This window comes from Somniosus microcephalus, chromosome 10 (assembly GCF_052327205.1).
Source record: "Somniosus microcephalus isolate GS21.2 chromosome 10, FLI_Smic_1.0, whole genome shotgun sequence".
In the NCBI taxonomy this organism is placed as follows: domain Eukaryota; kingdom Metazoa; phylum Chordata; class Chondrichthyes; order Squaliformes; family Somniosidae; genus Somniosus; species Somniosus microcephalus.
In genome coordinates, this window is record NC_140996.1 from 135,494,449 (window position 1) to 135,515,514 (window position 21,066).

The 21,066-nt window shown below is 48.0% G+C and overlaps 1 protein-coding gene across 10 annotated transcripts in view; it reads left to right on the forward strand.

The window, feature by feature from the left end:
* The window catches only part of dlg2 (discs, large homolog 2 (Drosophila)), a 1,642,261-nt gene that overhangs the window by 446,021 nt on the left and 1,175,174 nt on the right, over positions 1 to 21,066 (forward strand). For all 10 annotated transcript variants that reach the window (XR_015079731.1, XM_085998865.1, XM_085998867.1 and 7 more), the window contains one exon: positions 11,995 to 12,102. Coding sequence is in view for 9 of the 10 variants with exons in the window: in XM_085998865.1 (XP_085854991.1) it covers positions 11,995 to 12,102 (108 nt within the window). In the remaining variant the exon portion in view is untranslated. The remainder of the gene's footprint in view (positions 1 to 11,994; positions 12,103 to 21,066) is intronic.

Sequence of the window (21,066 nt, forward strand, 5' to 3'; positions counted from 1 at the left end):
CTATCCCTCTCTGAGCTCTCCCAGGAAAATGCACAGTGATTCAATGTCAGAAGAGGAACTTCATGTTAACATGTTAAACATTTGCCTCCTGTTATAACTAAAAGTAATGTTGGTCTTTGGCCTCTAGCAAAAATATTTATTTTCTTGTACTAGAAATAAAAACTATTGCATACTGCAATCATTAAAAAAAAATCTAAAATGCAGAAAAAACTTGGGGCCGTGAAGAAAGTTGGGGGGGAGGATTTCCGGACAGGAAACCTGGAGGTATGGGTTTCCTGGACGTCCTTTAGAAATGAATTGACAGGACGTTTAAAATATTTTCTCAACTGGTTTCCTGCTTGACAGCCAGCCAGATTGACAGGCTGACCACCTGTCAGGTAGGAAAGCAGCCAGGGAGCGGATGCCAGTTAAGTAGGAGATCGTTGGGTGTGGTGGTTGAGGGAGATGGGGGGTGGGGGCTGGGGCCAATTGCGGGATGAGTCAGATATAGAGGGGGAATGAGCAGTCGAAGATCACAAGTTGGTGATCGCGGGGGAGTGGGGGGAATCAGACAGGGCGAGGGATTGGGGGAGTTGGAGATGGCTGGGTGGGTGGGGGGTGTTGGAGATCGCCGAATGTGGGGGTGTGTTGGAGATCGCTGGGTCTGATCACGGTGTCTGTAAAAGAGTTAGCTTGGGAGGCCTGGAGTAACACCCCTGGTCTTCCTGGCCCACAAGGTGTGCTGTAAATGCACTTAGTTCATGGATCCGGCCCTCCTTTCACCTGCCGGGATTCTCGAGTCCCGGTAAACCCAGCCTCCATGGGTTAAAAATAAAAATGCTGTTAAATGGAGGCACGCAGCCGCCTTAAAAAATTTTACTGACTGACTCGTCTCCTGAGAGCAGATTGGTTGCCTGCCCTCTGACCCGCATCCGTTAAAACGGGAAGTGGGTGGGTTGAGGTTAGGTTTGAGAATTTAAATTTGTTTACCTCCCTCCCACCTTCAACTTACCCATCCTTGGGGGTTAAAATTCCCCTTATAGTTTGCAGGAGGGGATGGGGGGCGCGGTTGTATAGCTAAATTTTGTGCTCTGGTGGACCTGATTTACTGCCTCCAGTCTGGGGCTATTATTAGCTTCTTATTATACGATTACAGTCATCTTGACTATTGTCAGCTCTCACATTTCCTTGTGGATGTTGACCACTTTAACATGGATGGTGTGGCTGTCTCCCTAGTCCCTGGATGGTAATAAAAAAACCTCCATCATGAAGGTGTAAACAAAGTGAAATCCGCTTTCAAAGTTACCGACCATAGCTAGGCACTACAGTTCACCCACAAACAGACCAACTGCCCGTATCATACATCATAGTAGCAGACTGTAGTATAGGAAACTTTTTTTTCCGGGACCGACGTGGTGCCGGTTCATCAAAAATTCCGGATAACCGAAAGCTATAGTAAAAGATACGGAGAGCTGAGAGCTCCATATAAAGCAACAAACCCTGTTGCAGGTTCAGAACAATGGCCACACGTTCCAAGCGTCTCTGTAGCTTAGCAACAGCTGTAGCCACACCCTTGCACAGCAACAGATCGAGGAAGGCAAGTAGAATATGAAGTAAAACTTACCTGAACCTACTCCTGAATTTTGCCGGTTAACCGAGATTTCCGGTTATTTAGGTGCCGGTAAATCGAAAGTCTCCTGTAAAATGCTAAATTGTAGATCTCAGTATTATTCTTTAAATTATGTAAAATTTATCACCATTCCAACCTCACCACCTATTTCATTTCCAAATTCTGCTAATTTTGCAAATGCAGCAATAGGAATGCTGAAATAAAGCTAGTTCATGTATTCAAACCAAAAAAATTGTCCTCCTTATTTCAAAAAGTGTCTGCAACTAGTCTTGAAGGAAATAAACCTGTTGGGCATGATATAGAAATATTCTTTGAGGAAAATAAAAAATTTTAAGTTGCATTTTAACAGCTTCTGTGACACACACCTATAATTGCGACTCAATACAATTCAGCCTCAGGTTCCCGTGAAACTAACAGTTGGAGAAAGTAAGTCTAATAATTGATGACTTCTAATAGCCTTCAATCCCACCTTTTAGCCAATGAAATCAATTGATTTCTTGTAAAACACTCACAAACTGACAATGAAGTTAAAATAAAAACAGAAAACACTAAGTAGGTCAGGCAGCATCTGTGGAGAGAGAATGTTTTCGTTATAGGACTCATACAGCACAGAAGGAGGCCATTTGGCACATTGTGCCTGTGCCGGCTCTTTGGTAAAGCCCTATCCAATTAGTCGCACTCCCGTGCATTTTCCCCATAGCCCTGTAATTTTTTTCTCCTCAAGTATTTATCCAGTTCCCTTCTGAAAGTCACTATTGAATCAGCTTCCCCCACCCTTTCAGGTAGTGCATTCCGGATCACAACAACTCACTGCGTAAAAAAATGTTTCCTCATGTCGCCTCTGGTTATTTTGCCAATCACCTTAAATCTGTGTCCTCTGATTACTGACTCTTCTGCCACTGGAAGCAGTTTCTCCTTATTTACTCTATCAAAACCGTTAATGATTTTGAACACCTCTAGAGAGATCTCGCCTTAACCTTCTCATCTCTAAGGAGAACAACCCCAGCTTCTCCAGTCTCTCCACATAACTGAAGTCCCTCATCCCTGGTACTATTCCAGTAAATCTCTTCTACACCCTCTCTAAGGCCTGGACATCCTTCCTAAAATGTGGTGCCCCGGAATTGAACACAATACTCCAGCTGAGGCCTAACCAGTGTGTCATGAATCTTAACATTCATGCAGAAATGACTCATGAGATAACACTGGGTGGCCAGCTGGTGGCGCCGTCGAAGGAAAGTATAAATACTCGGGCGTGGGCCCAGCTTGCTCAGGATGTTTTTGTAACTAGAGCTCATGGTTGTGAAACAGTTGATTAAAGCCTTGTTTTATACTCAAACCAAGTGCTTAGTAGTTTTCTTACGTCACAGTGTTTTATAAAGGTTTCACATAACTTCCTTGCATTTGTTCTCTATGCCTCTATTAATAAGGGCAAGGATCCCATATGCTTTTTTTAACAGCCTTCTAAAATTGTTATGCCACCTTCAAAGATTTGTGCACATACACCCCCAGGTTTCTCTGTTCCTGCACCCCTTTAAAATTGCACCATTTAGGTTATGTTGCCTCTCCTCATTCTTCCTACCAAAATTATTCACTTGACACTTATCTGCATTAAATTGCATCAGCCATGTGTCTGCCCATTTCACCAGTCTGTCTATGTCCTCCTGAAGTCTGCTACTATCCTGCTCGCTGTTTACTACATTTTTGAGTTTTGTGCCATCTGCAAACTTTGAATTTATGCCCTGTATATCCAAGTCCAGGTTATTAATACATATCAAGAAGAGCGGTGGTCCTGATACCGACCCCGGGGGACACCACTGTATACTTCCCCCCCCCCCAGTCTGAAAAACAACTGTTCGCCAATGCTCTCTGCTTTCTGTCTTTTCACCAATTTCTTTTTCCATGCTTCCACTGCCCCTTTAATCCATATAATTTGCCTACCCTTTTACTATTTATATGTTTATAGAAGACTTTTGGGTTCCCTTTTATGTTAGCTGTTAATCTATTCTCATACTCTCTCTTTGCCCCTCATTCCTTTTTAGATCTCCTCTGTAGTTTTTGTATTCAACTTGGCTCTCTACTATATTATCAACCTTACATTTGTCATAATCCTCCTTTTTCTGTTTCATTTTAATCTCCAGGGAGTCATCCAGGGAGCTCTAGCTTTGGATGCCCTTCCTTTTCCCCTCGTGGGAATGTGTCTATTCTGTACCCGAACCATTTCCTCTTTGAAGGTCTCCCATTGTTCAATTACTGTTTTGCCCACCAATTTTTGATTTCAATGCACCTGGGCCAGATCTCTTTTCAACTCACTGAAATTAGCCCAACTCCAGTTAAGTATTTTTACCCTTGATTGTTCCTCGTCCTTTCTATAACTATTCTAAACCTGATGATATTATGATCACTGTTCCCCAAATGCTCCCCCCACTGAACCATGTTCCACTTGCCCCATTTCATTCCCCAGAACTAGATCCAGCTCTGCTTTCTTCCTCGATGGGCTGGGAACACACTGATCAAGAAAGTTCGCTTGTATACATTACAGAAATTCCTCCCCTTTGGTCTTTAAACTGTTACTGTCAAAGTCTATATTAGGATATTTGAAGTCCCCCATTATCACGACTCTATAGTTGTTGTATCTTTCTGTAATTTGCCTGCAAATTTTCTCCTTTATCTCCTATCCACTATTTGGTGGCCTACAGTATACACCCAGCAGTGTAATAGCTCCTCTATGTTGGCTGTCAGCTGAAAAACAACTGATGTTTGGCAAGTATGAAAGAACCATACTGTAAAATCTTTGCAGGATATAAGTGATGTAAAATATTTATTCACTTTTTGTGAGAAGATTGAAATCCTTTATTTTCTTCCATTCCCCATCCCCATCTATCCCGTCCCCTTCATCTCTCTGAGCTAAAGCACAAGTTAATGAAATGTTTCTGGGCTTCTGTCAGGTGCCTAGCAGCCTGTGATGCACTCTTTAAATTGTTTCCCATTTTATGCTTCTTCACGGTGATACTGAGGCTGAGATCAGGAACTCAGCAGTGTGAGGAATCAGATCTACTTCCCACCATTCTGTGGCACTATGCATAGCTGTTCCAACACTTTGTCCCATTTGCAGCCCCCGTTTAATGTACTATTGTTTAATATCATGTGTTTGACTATGTAAGACCTGTAGAGACCTCGAAGTGCATTTTAGCTAGTTTAACTGTAAATAGCCTGGTAATTATAAGCTAGCATTTTCCATTCAGTTAAGTTGTAAATTTTGTGGTGCGCCAGGAATAACATTGTACACTGTTGACAAAACCTTATTGATGGTATGTTCGAGGAATAAGATTTGACTTGATAATGTGAGGGAAAGATGAACAAGTCAAAATCCATCTGTGAATAATTTTAATATTGTAGTGTTGAGATACCACGGCAAACGTGGGAGTCGAGACCAGAGCTAGTAAAACACAATTGCTTTATTCAACCTCATGGCAAAGAGGAACTGGAAAAGCCCGCGCATCCACTTAAATACTCCCCAGACAGGAAGTGCTCCCAGCAGCCTGTCCCTGCGGGAAACAAGTTGCTGGAGGAAAGGGCACCCGGCTGGGGGCGTCTGCTTAAACTGTCCATGCCGCCGTGAGCGGATTATGTCCAGTGGTGGCGTGTCGCCACAGAGTTCCCCCCAGAATCCGCTTAGGAGGAGTGGACGAGTCGTGACGGTGGTCTGATGGTTCTGCCGCAGCGGCTCTGAGTGGTCGCCGGTCTAGTTGGTGGGGCCGGGCGGTTCGCCGCCGGCTGTGCTGGCTTGCTGGCGGGACGGCCTCTAGTTGGAGGCCGGGCCACGGGGACCTGTTCCCCTGGTTCTGTGTGTGCTGGTTTTAGCCGGTCGATGGAGACTGTGTCGACCCTGTCGCCGAGTCGCAGCTTGAAGACCTTGTCCCCGGTTTGTAGTACGGTCCGTCATACGGGGGTCGCAGGGGCCCGCGGTGCGCGTCGTGTCGCACGAAGACGAAGCGCGCCTGCTGTAAATTTGGCGGGACGTGAGGTGCGAGTTCGCCGTGTCGGTTGACCGGAAGTGGGGCGAACTGCTGAGCGGAAGAGAAAGAGTTGAGCCGCTGCTGTTCGGCCGACCAAGGCGTGGTAGCCTCCGGAAGGAATTCGCCTGGGACGCGCAGCGGTTGTCCGTAGACTAACTCCGCTGCCGAGGACTGGAGGTCTTCCTTGACCGCGGTGCGTAGGCCTAGTAGCACCCACGGTAGGCGGTCAGTCCAGGTACTGTCCTGCAGGCCGGCGTGGAGTGAGGCCTTGAGTGACCTGTGGAAGCGTTCACACAGCCCATTGGCCTGCGGGTGGTACGCCGTGGTTCGGTGGAGCATCACCCCGAGGTTGCGTGCTGTGGCCGTCCAGAGTTCGGAGGTGAACTGGGCGCCTCTGTCGGAGGTTATGTCGGCTGGTACGCCGAACCTTGCGACCCAGGTGTTAACGAACGCCCTGGCGATGTCGGCTGTAGTGGTGGAGGGCAGCGGCACTGCCTCAGGCCAGCGTGTGTAGCGGTCGACCATCGTGAGGAGATAAGTTTGGCCTTGCGATGGCGGCAGAGGACCGACGATGTCGACGTGTACGTGGTCGAAGCGGCGGCTGGGTACCTCGAAGTTTCCCAGGGGTGCTTTTGTGTGCAGCTGCACCTTAGCCCGTTGGCAGGCGAGGCAGGAGGTGGCCCAAGTCCGAACATCTTTGCTGAGGCCGCGCCAGACGAAACGCTGGGAGAGGAGTTTGACGGATGCGCGGGCACCCGGATGGGAGAGCGCGTGTAGCGCGTCGAAGATGCGGCGGCGCCAGGTTGCAGGGACGACCGGCCTGGGTTGGCCGAGTGAGACATCGCAAGTGACTGCCGTGGCTTCGGGCCCGTGCGCGACCTTGGCTAGGCATAGCCCTGGCAGGCTGGTAGCCGCCGAGAGGAGGTCGGGGTCCGTGAGCTGGGCCGCTGCTAGTTGCGCGTAGTCGACCGCGAGGTGATTCGCGCAGATGGCGGGATGGGAAAGGCAGTCGGCGACAACGTTGTCTCTACCGGAGACGTGCTGGATGTCCGTAGTAAACTTGGACACGGCCGCGAGCTGGCATTGCTGCCTAGCGGACCAGGGCTCGGTGTGCTTGGCCATCACGTATGTGAGCGGCTTGTGGTCCACGTACGCGGTGAAGGGGCGGCCTTCCAGGAGGAACCTGAAATGGCGGGCCGACAGGTGGAGCGCGAGAAGCTCGCGGTCGAAAGTGGAGTATTTGATCTCTGGGGGGCGCAGTTGGCGACTGTAGAAGGCAAGCGGCTGCCACGCGTCATTGACCCACTGCTCGAACACGGCTCCAACCGCGTGGTCGGAGGTGTCGGTGGTGAGCGCGACCCGGGCATCGGCCCTCGGGTGCGCGAGCAGGGTGGCGTCGGCTAGCGCGTTTTTGGTGGCGTCGAAGGCGGCTGACGTGTCAGTGGTCCAGGCTACGTCCATCTTGCCGGATTTACCTCGGAGGGAGTCGTATAGGGGCTTCATGAGGGCTGCAGCTCTGGGGATGAACCTGTTGTAGAAGTTCACCATCCCGAGGAACTCCTGGAGGCCCTTGATGGTTTTGGGGCGGGGGAATTGCTGGACGGCCTGCACCTTGCTGGGCAGGGGGACGGCCCCAGCAGGGATGATGTGGTGATCGAGAAAATCGATCTCGGTTAGGCCGAATTGGCACTTCGCCGGGCTGAGGATGAGCCCGTGTTGGGCTAGGCGCCCGAACAGGATGCGAAGGTGTTCAAGGTGTTCCTGTTTGGAGGAGCTGGCCACGAGAATGTCGTCTAGATAGACGAATAGGAAGTTCAGGTCCCGGAGGACTGAGTCCATAAGGCGCTGGAAAGCCTGGGCTGCATTCTTGAGGCCGAAGGGCATCCTCAGGAACTCGAACAAGCCGAATGGGGTGATGACGGCCGTTTTGGGGATGTCCGCGGGGTGTACGGGGACTTAGTGGTAACCGCGCACCAGGTCGACCTTGGAAAAGACGGTTCGTCCGGCCAGTCGGGCCGAGAAGTCCTGGATGTGTGGCACCGGGTATCGGTCGGGGGTGGTGGCGTCATTGAGGCGGCGGTAGTCCCTGCAAGGGCGCCAACCTCCGCCGGGCTTGGGGGCGATGTGGAGGGGCGAGGCCCAAGGGCTGCTGGAGCGGCGGATGATGCCGAGTTGTTCCATGGTGGTGAACTCGGCCCGCGCGATTTCCAGCTTGGCCGGGTTGAGTCTGCGGGCGTGGGCAGAAACTGGGGGGCCGGTGGTGGGGATATAGTGCTCCACACCGTGTTTGGCGGCTTTGGCCGAAAAGGTCGGGTTAGTGAGGGCGGGAAACTCGGCTAGGAGTGTCGAGTAGTCGTCCGTGGCTCTGGCGAGGCAGTAGGTCGTCAGGCCGGCCGAACGGGCCGGGGTGAATGCGCCGGGGATGGGGGCCATGGTGTTGATGTCGACGAGGCGGTGCCTCGGAATGTCGACAAGGAGGCCGTGGGCGCGTAGGAAGTCGGCGCCGATGAGTGGGCAGAGGACCTTGGCTGTGAGGAACTCCCAGCGGTAGCGGCGGCCTGCGAGGTCGAGCGTGACCATGCGGGTGCCATATGTGCGGATGTCAGAGCCATTAGCTGCGGCCAGCGTGATACCCCGTGTGCCGCGTTGGATTTCGAGGGCGGAGGCGGGGGTGATGCTGTGCTGGGCCCCTGTGTCGCACAGAAATCGGCGGTTGGTTCTGTCGTCGGTGACGTACAGTAGAGGCCCCTTTTGCCCCGCGGCCATCGCGGGGGCCGGTGCGGGGGGGGTTTGAAAGTGCACGGTGGCGTGCAGCGTTGGGCCCTAGTGCCAAAACGGGTGTGGTAGTAGCAGTGACCCGGAGTGGTAGGGCGGTCTGGCCTAGTGGGCCGGGAGGACCGCGTGGTCGTTGCCGTGAGGTCGAGCGCGACGTCGCGAGCGGACTGCGCAGAGAGCAGCTGGTCGGCCTTTTCGGCTATGTCATTTAGGTCCGTGGAGCCAGACTCCACAATGAGCGGGCGGATGCTGGCGGGGAGCTGCCGAATGAAAAGCGTGCGAAAGAGGGCGCCGGTGTTTTTGTCGTCCGAGAGGGACAGCATGTGGGAAAGCAGATCCGAGGGTGAAGCGTCACCAAGGCCGGGGAGGTCAAGGAGTTGGCAGTTGCGCTGGTAAGAGGACTTTTGAAATTTTTTAAGGAGCGCAGCCTTCAGATGTTCGTACTTGCCTTCCACTGGTGGATCCTGCAGCGCTGCCCAAACCTTGGGGACTGTGGCGTAGGTGAGAGAGGAGACGAGGTAGTCGTACTTTGTGGCGTCGACTGTAATGTGTTTCAGCCGGAATCTGGACTCAGCTTGAACAAACCAGGCTTCGGCCAGGTTCTCCCAAAGGTCCGGTAGTTTAACCGTGACTGCGTTTGTATCCGCCATGCTAGCTTAGGATTCGTCCTGAGCGTCGGGGTCACCAGTGTTGAGATACCGCGGCAAACGTGGGAGTCGAGACCAAAGCTAGTAAAACACAACTGCTTTATTCAACCTCATGGCAAAGAGGAACTGGAAAAGCCTCGCATCCACTTAAATACTCCCCAGACAGGAAGTGCTCCCGTTAGCCTGTCCCTGCGGGAAACAAGTTGCTGGAGGAAAGGGCTCCCGGCTGGGGGCGTCTGCTTAAACTGTCCGTGCCGCCGTGAGCGGATTATGTCCAGTGGTGGCGTGTCGCCACAGTAGCATGACATGATTATTCTATGGATTGTGATTAGATAGTTATTAGCTAGTGAATAACAGCAATCATATAGTCCAGTTAATGTCCTGTTGTAGGAACGGTTGCATGTGCACATCACGTCGGGGTCACCAATGTAGGAACGGAGGTTCCTATCCGAATAATGAAGTTCGACTCAGTGAAACAAAATAACAAAGTTTATTAAACAAACAACTTAACTGGTAACACTACAGGAGAAGATGTACACAGGTCTGTGCAGCCTCCCAGCACCTCAAAGACCGCTGCAAAGTACTGGAAGCTGACGTCATGACATCATCATGTTCTCCGCGCCAACTGGTGGTCACGTGATCGGCGTCATGACGTCATCACGCGGAAATGCAAGAAAGTACATACAGTTTAAAGGTGCAGTCCACAGCTGCACTACACGGTAGTTAAAGGGATGATTACTAATTGCCCTGAGTCTCTAGTGGCTCCGCCACACTGTGTAAAATACCCGAGTTGTGTATATACATATAAAGGTTGGGTTAGGATTTGGTTTAATCTCTAATGATTGGGTTTTTTACTTTCTTTTTACTTATAAATGGCTTGTGGATTTCTACTGTAGCTAGAAATAATAAAATGGTTAAAGTTGTTCATTCCCAGGATGCTTTAGGGCTTAATGTGTCAGGGTACAATTTAGCTGACTGTGCTGTTTAGCTTTTGCTGAAAGTGCAAGATGTGTGATTCGTGCCTGTTTATGTCACCACATTGTGAAATGAGATAGCCAAGATAGTCTTGAGACAAGGAAATGGGACAATGGGGCTCAGGATGATTAGTTACATGCTAGATGATGTACAGATTGACCATCTGGAAATTTGTAGGAACTGTGGGCTGGATTTTACCTTTCGGTGCGGCCTAGGGGCGGGACAGCTTCCTTCCGGATTCCGAAACCGCCCCCCAACAACGTCTGATGCTATTTTGCGTCAATTGGCCTTGTTAAGCCCGCCCTGCGGGCTTGCCGGCCAGTTAGGAGAAAGCCGGTGTCAGATGACGTCAGTTGATGACGTGTTACCTGCCGATTTTCTTAAAGGGGCCATGCTCAATTTTTTTTGACAGGTGATTTTTCAGTGTTTGACAGCATTGAGGTGCTGCAAACACTGACAATCACTGTACAAAGGTGAGTCCTTTCACCCAGACTCTCCAGTGACTCCCTCCTTAGACTAGAACAGATGGCAGGTGCAGGTGAGGTTACAGAAGCGATCTGTCACTGGTGAGAGAGGTTCTCCCATTGAGGTCGGACTACACAAACACTTCAAAACTTGTTACCTACAGAAAAGTCTAAATACATTAAAAATGATTTTCCCAACATTTTCTTACCTCTGAAACTCACCAGTGTACCATTGGATCCTTCACATCACTTCTGCAGCTATCATCAATGAAGAAACATTACAGTAGACCCACAGCATGCCACACTTACCCTGGCGTGGTGTCCGGACGTCAGGAAGCCCGCATTAGACCTGTCAAAATTACAAAAAGCTTCTTAACTGCCTATTAACAACCTGTTATCAAGCAGTTAAGTGCCTATAATACTCTTCCCACCTCTAGGTGTCAGGTCCATGCACAAATCGGGGACCCGACACCTGGGAATATTTATTGGCGGTGGGATGACAGCAGGTTTCCGACCCGCTGTCAATCTTTGCGATTTTGCCGGATGTCCCGCCTCCAAACCTGCCCCCTGAGCGCTGGCAAAATTCTGGCCGCATTTCCGGGGTCTTGTTCACAATAACACTCGTCTTGCCATATCAATCAGTAAGGACAATGTGCGTGACTAGAGACGTATAAAGATCTTGAGCTTTCCTTAACAATTTGTAGAGAGAGGCAGGACCAAAAGGAACGAAGAAGGTTATGTCTCTACCCAGAGAAAAAGGGTAATTGCATTTATTTCTCTGTATGTCTGCTGATTAAAGACATTGCATGACTTGGTTGGACACAATAAAAGGATTATGTTGCAACCATATTTGATTTGTCAGATTCGAATTGTCTTACATCTGTGCAGGACACACTACCAGCAGGTTTCACCTGCCTCTGCCAGCCAGATAGTGTTTGTAGGCTTGTGATGTGCATGAAGCACTTCACCTCCCAACCCTGTCTGTGTGAAATTAACATACCTCTGACTCTCACTGTCCCAATAAGAGATCATGATAGAATGCAATTGGGAGTTTGAATTATCAGAAATAAAATGAAAAATAATTGGAGGTACCTGATTTGAATTGAGACAGTTATACTTTTTATACAGTTAAACAGTTCTGATGAAAGGTCATCAACCTAAAATGTTAACTCTGTTTTTCTCTCCACAGAAGCTGCCTGACTTGCTGAGTCTTTCCAGCATTTTCTGTTTATATTTCAGATTTCCGGCATCCGCAGTATTTTGCTTTTGTATACTTTTTTGGACTGTGGTGTAGACCAGATGGCCTTGCTAAAGGAGGTCATGATCAAACATTTGGATTTTGTTCGAGTGGATTTAAAAAAAATAGACAGTAGTGTCAAATTATTAAGTTGCCCTTTCCATCTGTTTTGTGCCTACTTCCTTATGATTTGTGTCTGCGAACACATATACACACAACACAGATATGAATATACAGATACTAAAGAAAGTTTTACATTTTTTTATTTTAGCCAATTGGGACAGAACAAGACACGACATTGGTGAAAGGAGAGGGAGAAACCGATGAACAGGAAGGAGAACTGCCAACTAAATTGCAAGAACAATGGGAACATTTCCAGGTAAAATTTTTGTTCTTTTTCAAATGAAGCAGCTTCACTAAACCGAAACAGCAACTTCAAATGCTGAGACCAAGATTATACCTTTGCGGCTCACCATAACTAGAAATCTGTTAAAGCAACTTATTTTGTAGGACATGTAACATTGAAGTTTTACAGAACAGGGATTTACCAATAAAAGAATGTATTATAGGGGTTCCCCTGATGTTTCACCTGGCTAAGATTGTGGTTGACGGAAAATGCGAGATACAATCTCTGGTCCATGCTAGGTTAGCTAATCTCAGTTGGGGCACCAACAGGGGAACTACATTTGGCTTTAGTGCCCTCAGTTCGGAGAGGTGACAAATTGCTCCTGATTACTATCCAATGACCCTTGTTGGAAATGCATGTGGGAGGACTGGTTGAGGCTCAGAAATCACTGTTGAATTCATGTGAAGAATGGCTACTTGGGAAAGGTACTAAAGGGGGAAGGGCCCTGTATGTATCCCAGGAAGGAGTCCATGTCTTCGGGAGAAGAAAAAGGTAATGAAGGAGATTAGCAGATAAAGAAGGAGGAAGAAAAATGTATTATTCTATGTATATTTTATGTAACTTTATAATTTTTTGACAGAAGGTCCGTTGGCTTCTGGGACAATATCATAAAAATGGCTATAATTTGGCTCAACTTGGCATTCTGAGTCAGGGAGGTTAAAAAGAGAAATAGAGAAAAACCTGTTTTAAGAGCTTTATTTTGTTGTTGGAAAAGACTAAGGTGAGTTTTACTCTGCAACCCTTAACCATATGTGCCTGATCCTGGATTTCTTGATGCTGCCTCTGGTTGACAGATGAGGTAAACTACCTTTCCAGCACTGACATCTCTCACTTTGAGTACATTTTTTTTCCTTGATGGTTTTCACTAACCAGTTTTTCTCTTCCATCTTCATCACCTGAAATCATAACAAAAGCCATGGATGCCAGGTGCCATCCAATAACTCATTCAAGTGACTATTAATCATGTGCAAGCCATGGCAGCGAATGATGGCAGGCTATTTATACACAGAGGCATCAAGGCTGATCCCGATTCTGTCATCAACCAACGTTCATGTCTTCCAGTAGGTGTTGCTGGATTGCATTAAGGAGCAAGAGCTCATGTAGATCTCTCCCCTTCTTAACCCATGCAACAACCCCAGTTGAGATTTGCTAACTCAGCACAGATGGAATCCGGACCTTCCTAGTCTGAATGGCTCAGCTACACCCTGAAATTTTTTTAATGCTTCCTGGGATGTGGGCTGGCAAGGCCAGCATTTATTGCCCATCTCTAATTGCCCTTGAGAAGGTGACGGTGAGCCGGCTTCTTGAACCGCTGCAGTCCGTGTGGTGAAGGTACTCCCACAGTGCTGTTAGGGAGGAAGTTCCAGGAATTTGACCCAGCGACGATGAAGGAACGGCGATATATTTCCAAGTCAGGATGATTTATAACTTGGAGGGGAACTTGCAGGTGGTGGTGTTCCCATGCGCCTGCTGCCCTTGTCCTTCTAAGTGGTAGATGTCGAGGGGTTTAGGAGGTGCTGTCGGAGAAGCCATGGCGAGTTGCTGCAGTGCATCTTGTAGATGGTACACACTTCAGCCACAGTGCACCGGTGGTGGAGGGAATGAATGTTTAAGGTGGTGGATGGCGTGCCAATCAAGCGGGCTGCTTTGTCCTGGATTGTGTCGAGCTTCTTGAGTGTTGTTGGAGCTGCACTCATCCAGGCAAGTGGAAAGTATCCCATCACACTTCTGACTTGTGCCTTGTAGATGGTGGAAAGGCTTTGGGGAGTCAGGAGGTGAGAAACTGGGCACAGAATACCCAGCTTCTGACCTGCTCTTGTAGCCAGTGTATTTATGTGGCTGGTCCAGTTAAGTTTCTGGTCAATGGTGACCCCCGGTTGTTGATGGTGGGGGATTTGGCGATGGTAATGCCATTGAATGTCATGGGGAGGTGGTTAGACTCTCGCTTGTTGGAGATAGTCTTTGCCTGGCACTTGTGTGGCGCGAATATTACTTGCCACTTAACAGCCCAAGCCTGAATGTAGTCCAGATGTTGCTGCATGCGGGCATGGACTGCTTCATTATCTGAGGAGATACGAATGGAATTGAGCACTGCAATCATCAGCGAACAACCCCACTTTTGATCTTATGATGGAGGGAAGGTCATTGATGAAGCAGCTGAAGATGGTTGGGCCTAGGACACTGCCCTGAGGAACTCCTGCAGCAATGTACTGGGGCTGAGATGATTGACCTCCAACAACCACAACCATCTTCCTTTGTGCTAGGTATGACTCCAGCCAGTGGAGAGATTTTCCCCTGATTCCCATTGACGTCAATTTTACGAGGACTCCTTGTTTCTACCGTCTGTCAAATGCTGCCCTCATGTTAAGGGCAGTCACTCTCACCTCACCTCTGGAATTCAGTTTGTTTGTCCATGTTTGGACCAAGGCTGTAATGAGGTCTGGAGCCGAGTGGTCCTGGAGGAACCCAAACTGAGCACCGGTGAGCAGGTTATTGGTGAGTAACTGCTGCTTGATAGCACTGTCAATGATACCTTCCATCACTTTGCTGATGATTGCGAGTAGACTGATGGGGCGGTAATTGGTCAGATTGGATTTGTCCTGCTTTTTGTGGACAGGACATACCTGGGCAGTTTTCCACATTGTCGGGTAGATGCCAGTGTAGTAGCTGTACTGGATCAACTTGGCTAGGCGTGCGGCTATTTCTGGAACACAAGTCTTCAGCACGACAGCCGGAATATTGTCGGGGCCCATAGCCTTTGCTGTATCCAGTGCGCTCAGCCGTTTCTTGATATCACGTGGAGTGAATCGAATTGGCTGAAGACTGGCTTCTGTGATGGTAGGGACCTCAGAAGGAGGCCACTATGGTCATCCACTCGGCACTTCTGGCTGAGGACGGTTACAAACGCCTCAGCATTGTCTTTTGCACTCATGTGCTGGGCTCCACCATCATTGAGGATGGGTATATTCATGGAGCCTCCTCCTCCCGTTAGTTGGTTAATGGTCCACCACCATTCACGACTGGATGTGGCAGGACTGCAGAGCTTTGATCTGATCCCTTGATTGTGGGATCGCTTAGCTCTGTCTACAGCATGCTTCTTCCGCTGTTTAGTATGCATGTAGTCTTGTGTTGCAGCTTCCCCAGGTTGGCACCTCATTTTTTGGTATGCCTGGTGCTGCTCCTGGCATGCTCTTCTGCACTCCTCATTGTACCAGGGTTGGTCCCCTGGCTTGGTGGAAATGGTAGAGTGAGGGATATGCCAGGCCATGAGGTTGCAGATTGTGGTGGAATTCAATTCTGCTGCTGCTGATGGCCCACAGCGCCTCATGGATGCCCAGTTTTGAGCTGCTAGATCTGTTCTGAATCTATTCCATTTAGCATGGTGGTAGTGCCACACAACACGATGGACGGTGTCCTCGGTGTGAAGATGAGACTTCGTCTCCACAATGACTGTGCGATGGTCACTGCTACCAATGCTGTCATGGACAGATGCATCTGCGACAGGTAGATTGGTGAGGACGAGGTCAAGTTGGTTTTTCCCTCGTGTTGGTTCTTTCACTACCTGCCGCAGGCTCAGTCTGGCAGCTATATCCTTCAGGACTCGGCCAATCGGTTAGTAGCGTTTCCAATGGGCCACTCTTGGTGATGAGCATTGAAGTCCCCCACCCAGAGTAGAGTCTGTGCCCTTGCTACCCTCAGTCCTTCTTCCAAGTTGTGTTCTACATGGAGGAGTGCAGATTTATCAGCTGAGGGAGGGTGGTAGGTGGTAATCAGCAGGAGGTTTCTTTATCGATGCTTGACCTGAAGCCATGAGACTTCATGGGGTCCAGAGTCAATGTTGAGGACTCCCAGGGCATAAAGTTATTTTAAAATTGCAGCTAACAATACCACTGTGGATAGCCCTTAACCCCTTAAGACTTAGACCTGTAATTTATAATAGTTTTTTTATGCATTCTGGATCGCAAAACATGAGTGGGGAAAAGGAGTTGAATAGAAAACTCATATGCAAATCACACTTTGCTAATCTATTCAATTGACACAGATTCAACTCAGGTGACTGTGTACATTAATGTGCGTTCAAATAAATATTAAAGGCAGATAACACCTGATACCACTATGAGGCTCGATCCTTTTTGCGTGTGTTTGAAAGTACAGCCCTATGTTATAGCTTGCATTTTGTGTGCATAAATTAGATTAAATCTTTAAAAATGTTGAATCTGGTTGAACATCTAAAATAGTATCATCGAAAGAACAAGAGAATTAATCAAGATAGTTAATTAAAAAAATATGCTTGAAGCAATTTAATGAATGACTGAGCATGACTATGACAAGATAATGGTAGGAGAGTGTTAAGAGGACTGACTTTTACTGAGGTAAAATTCTGTCTAGATTCTGATATAATTTGCAGTGAATGTTTTAATAAAAGCCAATATTGTGGCTCACCACATACTAAAACGTACAGTATGCTTACTGCAAGCTTTATTGTAGATGACCAAAAGTAAAGAGAATGCATGTAGCAATCTTTTGCGACTGCAGTAACACCACCAGTAGCACTGGCCTGGAATTTCTACGAGGGGCACAATCTGGAAAATGCACTCAAAATACGTTGGCAATTGCTCCAGTTTTGCTGATGTGAAGTTCTGCCCAAGTTTCTGCGGAAAACTAATTTGCATAAGCCCGACCCTAAAATCTCCCATGAATCAGCGCAATCAAGCAGTGTTATCGATCATAATCGATTATTGACTGGAACAGGGCCAATGGTGCCTCAAGATTACTGAATTAAACTAATTTAAATTGAAAATTTGTTCAAATAATTGCTGCAGCTGAAGAACCAGGCCAATCAATGTTTTCAATTGGGTGCTGGGCACAGGTCTTATGTACCAAGGGCAGACAAATTGACTGAATTTGAACTAATTTAAACTGGAATTAAAGTAATTTAAGTAATTGTAGCATCAGTATGGGAAACAGACCTCAGTGAGGCTTCAATTGACTGCTGGTGACTGCAGCTGCAGGTCATTAACAATTAATAATTAATAATGTGACCACGGTTGCCTGTGCACCTGAAATTCTGGGAACAATGTGATATACACCCCCGAACGGGCGTAATGGGTGGAAATTCACCATGCCGAACTGGAGACATGGCCAGTTTTGTGGGCGGGGACTTCTTCGGGCGAAATGACTTTCGAACCATGTAAAAGAGTGCAAAACTTGAGCGCAATTGGTTATGGGAGTAATTGAATTATGTTTTAAATTCTGTGCTCTTTTGCACTATTTCAGTCGATTCTGCCCAGATTGCACTGATATCTGGGTGGAAACCAAGTGGAAACTCCAGGCCACTATCTTTATTTTTATAGAAAAAGCTTGTTTTGTAGGAGATGTGGGTGTTGAAGTGTTAATAATGGACTGTTTATTACTGAGGGAGCCAAACCCAATGGCCCAAAATGTGCGGCCGGAGGCTTCCCGCAGGCGGATGCCTCCGACCTGTAAAAATCTACGAATTTATCTGGTGGTCAGGGAGGTACGGAGATTCGCACTCCTGGGCCTCTTCAGGTACGCGTGGGTAGAGGTCCACGTATCCCAAGGGTAACAGGTAGTTCGCAAGCACCCATGGGATCACATGGGCCGGCCCAACCAACAAAAGAAGGGAATCCCCATTCATACTTATGGGACTTCTGTATGCACTTAAAAAATACACAAACACATGAAATAAATGTTTAAAAATTACATATTTAAAATTAATTAAAATGCCATTTAATTAAATATTTTAAACAAAAATTGAATTTAAAAAAAAGCATATGTTTTAACGGGGCTAAAAATAAACACCTTATTGGACAGGGTTTTTAATGTATAAATGAGTGATAACATTTTATTTTTCTATTTTTTTAAACTTTTATGCTGGTAAAAGCAGGCCGTACACCTGCTTTTACCAGGCGTAAGAATTTCACGGGCATTCAGCGGGTGGAAGTTGGGCAAATAGCGCAACTCACCGCCCACGGAGGCCCTTTTCCCGGGGATGCGTTGGATCTTGACAGATCGCAAGTTCTGGGTTTTCACGCATGTGCTTCACATGCCTAAACCCGGAACTTGCGCGGCCCCTACGGGCCTGTGCGCACCTGTCGGGGTCACAAAGTACACCCCAGTGTCTGTTTTATTCAAGTGTAGTGCAGCTTAGTTACCTTGAATATGTTTCCAAATCACCTTTACATTGAATAAATGGTGCCGACTGCAAATAAACGGCTGTCCTTCGTTAACTACATTTTTATGGGTCTTGCAAGGAGCAGTCAGGTCTCTAGTTAAAACTGAAAGCACAAATCTGGATTCCATCTCTTTTACAACAGGAATGATAAGGAGCAATTGTAGGAAATAAGATAAATGGGGGAGAGCAGAACATAGAGACCTTTGGATTTCATTTGAGCATTGTTCTCCTGAGACTCTTTTGTGTGTTAGCTTAGTTCAGTTGGTAATACTCTTGTTTCTGAGTCAGAAGGTTATGGATTGAAGTGTCATTCCAGGACTTGGGCAGATAATTATGCAGTAAAGCCCTGCATAATGGCTCTTTCAATCCAATTCACCTCAACATGTTGAACCTAGACAAGAGCCTGCTGTGCGTTGGAGCCCAAGGCCTCCAACCAGTCATGTGAGAATTGATGAGAGATACTCTGACTGTGCAAATGATCTGTGTCACTGGGGGCCCTACTGCAAAAACTGTGACGTTGCCATGCATTATATGATGGACTGCAGTACAGACAAGCCATCATGCATGACTACACAGATGAATAATTGACTATTCTGCAGTCACCACCAGATGCTATAGAATATTTTTACAGTCTCAATGATTCCATAAGATGATTAAGCTCAGGTAGTAACTTGGGCCCGCTGAGGTCCAAATCCCTAGGCTCTGCAACTGAGGGAGGACACGATCCGGCTCTCTAACCAGCAGGTTCCTGCTCCTCTGCTTTCACTGCCTACTCATGCTCCCTCCTGAAGTTCACTACCTGGGGTGTATGTACCTACACTGATGTTGGCAAATGGTGGAGTGTGTAACGCAGATTGCTGTGAGGTACTAGTTTCTTCTGTAGGAGTAGGAGCTCTTAGGGGGAACCTATAGAAACAGAAGAGAGACATATGTTTCGAATGCTGGCTACATGCCTCTTCATCAACTATTACATTGCAATATTACATATATATGGGATTGCTTGAATGTATGCCTGCGATGTACAGTGATTAGGTGGAGAAAAAATAATGTGAGAAGGATAGTATTAACCTTGAATTTGGAGAGAGGCTATTGGCTTTGCCCTGCCCTACATTATGCACTAAATGCCAAAAGTTTCGCAGGTGGCCTCTTTGAAGGCGCTCATGAGCTCATAATTGTTATAATTGCGGGGCTCTCCTTCAGTATGGATCTGCTCCCTTCTGTCATGCCACCTTGTTCTGCACCCTATAAAGTAGTATTGCGATGTTGGAAGTGTCAGAAGTGTTTAGAGCAACAGCCAAGTAAGTACCCATCTTGCAGTCCATCATGCGTGTGAGTAGATGAACACGCATCAAACAGCAGAGTTTTGCTAAAAGAACTCGCTGTTTGAATCCTTTTTAAGTTGGCATGAATGTCAGTGCATCATCCTTACAGTGCTGGACAGGTGACACGGCATGCAAATGCCATTTTCAGCACTCGGAAAGACTGGCAGCAAATTAGTAACAAGCTTTCAGGTATAAAGAAATCAGCCAAGCTAAGGTTGCTACCAGTGTCTTACACACGCGGGAAAAATCCGGTTGCTTTGCGCCTCCTGTTAGCGCCCTAAGAGGGCGCTAATGGAGCGCCAAGCAACTAGTGCCCGGGCGCGGCGATGTTTGCGCTGCTCGCAAAATTGGCCGGAGATTTTGCGGCAGCACTAAACTCTACCGCCACGATCTCCTGCATCCGCAGATCGTGTCGTCAGTCGAGCGTGCAACGCCCTGGCGGCGCCCCGGACCAGATATTGAGTGGCGCCCCCTTCCTTTCCACCTGCCGCAAGCAACGACAGGGAGAGTGGAACATTTTGCAGTCGGCAAGGGGCTGGGGGAGCGCTATTTAAAGGCACCCTCTTCCTGCCTTTTTTTGTGGGAGACATTTTTGCACCACTCTTCCTGACAGAGAGAGGGAGATTCTGAGAGAGAGAGAGAGAAAGAGAGAGATTTGCAGAGAGTCAACGCTGTGTGAATTAGTTTTGGCTACTGAGCATCACTTTGCAGGTTCTTTTGGATTTGACCTTCATTGCTTCGATTACCAAGAGCCTATGGGGGCTGCACTGATTCGGGGCGTCATCCTGTGCCTGCAGAATCGGAGGCATCAGAGACGCAGAGAGAGAGTGGTAATCATGGCCAGAGGGAGGAGGGCCAACAGGCCTCTGCACAGGAGACCTTACCCTCCCAGGGTATTCCGGGAACAATTCTCCTACATTAATTTGTCTGAGGAGCAGTGTTTGCGCAGGCTGTGCTTCAGCAAGGAGGAGGTCACTGAGCTCATACCATCTGCTGCATCCAGATCTGCAGCCTCAACTGAGGAGCAGGACATCTCTGTCGGTGGCAGTGAAGGTCACAGTGGCTCTGAATTTTTATGCCACCAGCCCCTTTCAAGCAGCTACTGGGGACATTGCCAATATCTCCCAGTTCGCGGTCCATTGCTGTGTCCGGGAGGTCACAAATGCCCTCTATAAAAGGAGACGTCAGTACATCTCTTTCCCGATGACCCGGGCCAAACAGCATGAATGCGCATTGGGCTTTGCGAGGATAGCAGGCTTCCCCATGGTGCAGGGCGCCATTGACTGCACGCATGTGGCATTGCGGGCACCGCATGAGAATGCAGAGGTTTTCCGAAACTGCAAGGGGTTCCACTCCTTAAATGTCCAGTTGGTGTGTGACCACAGACAGCTGATACTCGCTGTCAATGCCCGCTATCCT